The sequence below is a fragment of the Pelmatolapia mariae genome, linkage group LG22 (genome assembly GCF_036321145.2).
Source record: "Pelmatolapia mariae isolate MD_Pm_ZW linkage group LG22, Pm_UMD_F_2, whole genome shotgun sequence".
Classification (NCBI taxonomy): domain Eukaryota; kingdom Metazoa; phylum Chordata; class Actinopteri; order Cichliformes; family Cichlidae; genus Pelmatolapia; species Pelmatolapia mariae.
In genome coordinates this window covers 2,341,673-2,346,879 of record NC_086245.2, presented here as the reverse complement: position 1 = coordinate 2,346,879, position 5,207 = coordinate 2,341,673, and the positions used below count along the sequence as shown (strand labels likewise).

The 5,207-nt window shown below is 37.3% G+C and overlaps 1 gene segment (V, D, J or C); it reads right to left on the bottom strand.

The window, feature by feature from the left end:
- Positions 1-330: 330 nt before the first annotated feature.
- Positions 331-2,405, bottom strand: LOC134619881 (Ig kappa-b4 chain C region-like). The segment is given in 3 exon segments: positions 331-831; positions 1,520-1,640; positions 2,349-2,405. Coding segments are annotated over 3 exon segments (513 nt in total).
- Positions 2,406-5,207: the final 2,802 nt, after the last annotated feature.

Here is a 5,207-nt window from a genome sequence, read left to right as displayed (position 1 = left end):
TTTCAATGACTAGGATTTTTCTTCTGCATCATCAGATTAAAATGTAGATCATGAAACAGCTTTGAGACTAGAAATTATGAAGAGCACACACATAATCTATGGCTGACATGACCTCAACATCTTATAGAAAATGTTAAATGTGTGTATAAAAATATATTTAGCCATTTAATTGTACTTTACACTCGCTGTGTCTGTAGACATTTTTCTTTTAGTCTGTCTAATTAAATCTTCCAAAATCTTTATTTTTTAATGTGCATTTATTAAACTCACAGAGTCAAAGAACATGTTTCCTCGTTACATTTTTATTGTTTTAAAAGTTTGACAAATCAGCTTTACAACAGACACAAAAAGATGAAACTAGAGGAGATTGTTGCTATGATTTTTGTCATTATGGGATGGAAAATATGAGCATTTGATGCTTTTATTTTTGAAATCTGCAAAGAAAAAGAAACAAAGAGACAGAAGAAAAACAGCATGAGAAACTCAGTGATTGACATCAGGACTGGGAACACTGGTCTCTCCTCAGTATCTCTGAGACCAGAGTCTGGGAGCCCTGGGTGGCCTCACAGGTCACAGAGCCCACCTTCCCCCACTGGTCTGCAGTGAGCGTCAGGGTGCTGCTCCAGCTGTAGAGGCCGTCATTCTGCAGCACTCCAGGAGTCCTGCTCTCCTCCCCTCTGATGCTGCTGCTGCCACTGCTGTCGCTCGTCTTCCAGGACAGACTCCAGTCTGAGGGGAAGCCCTTGTTGGCCACACACATGAGCGTGGCCTTCCCATTCTCCAGCTCCTTGTTGGAGGGGGGCAGCACCTTCAGGGCGGGGCGGGTATCACCTAGGAAACACCAATCAGCTTAGAGGACACGAACCACAATTTGAATTTCTCCGTTAAGAAGTTTCTGTCAGGTGTTTTTTCTGCTCCACCAGTCATTAACTCACACATTGTTTCACTTCCCTTTAAGAAAGCTCTCATGCATATCAGCACAGAGAGAATCATCACACAGTTTGACCTGAAATATGTTCAAACTACACTGGAAATAAAAGAAGCAGATGTGGAAACATTTACAGCAGAAGTTTGGCTTTAAAATGATTAGAAGTCTAAATCATGGATGACTGAAGAAATGAGTGGACACAAGCACAGAGCAGCTACTCATTCATATAGATTTGAAATGTTATTGAACAGCTCACATGATTTCAAACTAAATCTGAAACATCTGACACGATAAAAACATCAGAAAGCAAACTTTAACTCATCCAAACAGCAGCTGATGTGGTGGAAATTTACAAACTAATCATAAGATGAAGTTTACTCTTGTCTACATATATTTTACTATGACAGAAATGTAGATTAAACAAGAGAAACTCACAGAGCTAATCTGAATTAGTCCAGTAAAAAGGACAAACATCAAACACTAAATTATTTTAATTAAAAAAATACTTTTCTCTCATCTAAGCAGCTTAACAAGTAGGTCTGAAATAAAATCATAAAATATTTCATAATAAACACAGTTTATTTAACTTACTTCCAACATCCAGTCTGGTTCCTCCACCAAAAGTCCACCACAGTGATACAAACTCATTGAGCCGTCGTACAAAAACCTCTGACTGTAGAGAGACACGGCTCTCTGACTCTGTTAGACTGAACTAAACCTACAAGCCCTCAAAATACAACTTTATCATCAGAACCAGAAATAATAATTAATACTATGAAGCACTCCAGATTTTTATCTGAAATTGTACTGAGTTGCTGAATATACATTTCCAAAGCTGACTTTGCTTCTTTAGGAAAAAATGTCCAAAATAATTTATCAGTTACACAAAAAGTTTCCTCGCCTTTCCTATTAAATGAAATGGAAGAAAAGAAAAATACATTTTAAAATTGGCTCTGTTAGAATATTATATATATATGTGTGATCAGCTACATGAAATGTATCCTTTCAGTGATCATTAGGCACATGTCTATCATGACTTTTCACCTAGTAACTTGTGTGATGAACTTATGCAGCAAATAACCGCTTCCTATTTTTCTGAACATTTAGATGTAGAGAAGTGAAACCTCAGCTCTTTTTAAAAAGAACATACAGATGTAGAAAGGGAAAAACCCACTGTTCCGAGTGACGTTGTTATTTTTGGAACACACACACACACACAGATCAATCTTGTATAAATAAAGAACGCAGACGGTGACAGAGCGCGAGTCCATGAGTGTCTCCTGTGCGAGCGCTTCTGTGACCGTCCTCGCGAGTAAAAGAAACTGCAGTGTTTGTGCTTTCTACCTCAGGAGTCTTGGCTAAAGAAAGAACGGCAGGGTGATTTAAAGAAATCCCCTGTCAGGCTCTAAGACTGACTTACTTCCAACATCCAGTCTGGTTCCTCCACCGAACGTGTAACACAGTGATACAAACTCATTGTGCCGTTATGGGTGCATGTCTGATGCAGGGGCGTTAACACCTTTCTCATATCACCACTCTGAAGACCGATGAGCATTGTCAACAGGTTTATGTCTGTGAAGGTTCTCAGTCATCCAGGTCATCGTAGTCAAAGGAGTTTGCAAAGAAACAGTCAACAGGTTTACTGACATTCAAAAGGGTAAAACTAAAAACAAGACAAAAAATACAGTTATGATATACATATGTGCAGCATAATATGCATTTATGTACCACACTGCTACTACACAACATAAGTCATATGTCTAATTATGTGAACTTGTATTATTGATGCTATCCAGACGACCTCCAAAATCGCGGGTAACTAGCTTAACAAAAGGACTAGCTTTACAGCCAAATACTGCATTAGCGGACAACATATTGTACAAAACAAAGTTGCAACTTATACTTTAAGTACATACCGGCGATACAACCATAAACCGAAGATGTGGACAGTATTTTTCCAACAGGACACCATAAACTGTGTGCCGATATGTTTCCCTTTTTCTTGCTCACTTGCTTTGCTTGACTGAGCGGACTACGTGATCAATAAAGTTTTTTCAAAATAAAGCCGTTTCTAAAGTGCATTACTTGGAGCAACCACAGAGGGCGCTGTAAACACATAATGAATAACAACTGACTGAGAATGATATTTTAGTGATACAACATTTTACAACTTTTAGTGATAATAGAACACTCATTGAGCCGCCGTACTAAAACCTCTGACTGTAGAGAGACACGGCTCTCTGACTCTGAAACAAACAAACTCAACAAAATAATTCACTGTTTGTATCATTTTGTCAGCTGATGTGAAAACTGTAAATATTACAGTGCATCACATTTAAATAATAAATAATTTGTTTGGAATTTATAACTTCTGACTTTGATGTCTTGGGACTTTTTCTGATATCAAAATCTCAGAATAACACAGTGGATCCAATTTAAGGAAATTTAAATCTTAATTAAATTTAAGTGTAAATTAAGACTTTGTTGATTTCCTTCATTTTTAGAGACTATATTCATAAATATAGAAAAATCAGATATATTTGTGTTTGATCCTCTGATAAACTGGCTGATCCACTCCATACAAAGATGTATATATACTGACAAAGGACACAAACATACAATGGTATTGAGCCAGCACTGAACAGCAAGACTAAGACTGTGAACTCTGCTGGAGGGATGAAGGCCATTCTCCAAAAACATGTAGAGACCTCTGTCTAACACATCGCTCCAAAATCTCCCAGAGATGTTCAGCTGTGTCGAGCTCAGGTGACTGTAGAAAACAGCACGAGAATCACATCATTTTTATTCTCATTCAAACATTCATTAGTCTCTAGTGCTTCCTGTCATCCTGGAAGAGATCACTCACCTCAAGACTGAACTGTTTCATGACATTAGTGATCACTGGGAACAAATCGTGTTATCTTAATATTAAAAGAAAGATCATATGTACGTCTTTATTAGGACTGGGATTTACATCAGTGTGTGGGACTGTAGCCTCAGGCTTATGTTGTACTCTTTTTAGTAACGACCCTGACACTGACCATCTTGTCTGATTGGCCAACAGGTCAAACAACCCAGTGTGTCACAGTTTCTGTGTCTGACTTCATCTTTGCACTGAAACAGACAATAACAGACATCTTTGTATTTGTTATACAGTCTCTCAGCTGGACTAAATAATACAAATCAACATATCTTCATGATAAACATTTACCCCAAACCTAATCTAAAGTATTACTGCAAATGTACAAACTGTCATGATTGAAGAAAAAACAATACTATGGTAATAAAAGAAATGCATTGGGCTCTCTATTAAACTTTTTGTGCATATCCATGTAATTATTATACTTATAAACTACCAAAGCATAAGATATCACACACTCTCTGAACAGAAAAGAAAATCATTGAACAAATGCAAGAAGAATAAATGTTTCAGTTTCACTTGTAAACAGAAGTTGACAAAACATTGTGGAGGTGTGAAGACTTCAGTCAAAACTTATGATTTTCTTCAGCAGATGGAGTTTGACAGACATGAATTCAATAAAAATCTTTTGGTGTGTTTTAAAATATCTTAGTAAAACTGAACAAACAAACCTGAGGAAGGCTCTAGAGATGTGCAGAATGGAAGTGCTGTCAGAGAGCTGACCGATGGAATCAGAATCTATTTATAGAACAAATGTTTACTGTCTGAAAACAGTAAAAGAAAACAAAAATAAGAGAGACAGATCTATATGCTGTCATGTTCCTCACATTTTTATCTGACCAACAATATCAAGATCAAGAGTTTTTAGAGGAAATGAGAAAATGCTTGGCCATGAAGTTTGTACCTCAGCTTTGTACATCATAATTACCTCCACCTAATATAATATAAACTAATATACAGATGAAGACACTGATCAGCAATTTAACATTAACTGCTTATTTGTATTTCTCATGCACATAATCATAAACATGAAATACAAAGAAAAACAACATCATAAAATCAAACACACAAACAAAGTCATTGAGTGTGTGAGTCAGTCAGATCATTTCCATAGAGAGGCACTTTGCATCAGCAGCACCATGCTCCAGTGCTCTGGGAGAGTTTATAGTCCTGAGAGTTGAACACTGGATGACTGACAGCTGTCCTTCATCACAACAGAAGCCACAGAAATCCTCCTCATCAAAAACATGACTTTGATCTGCGTCCTCATCTGGACTCTCCTCTGCTGCTGCTTCACAGGTAAAGTCCAGACAATCAAACTCCTCTCCTCTATCAACATCTGTCCCTCTGAAATGAAGC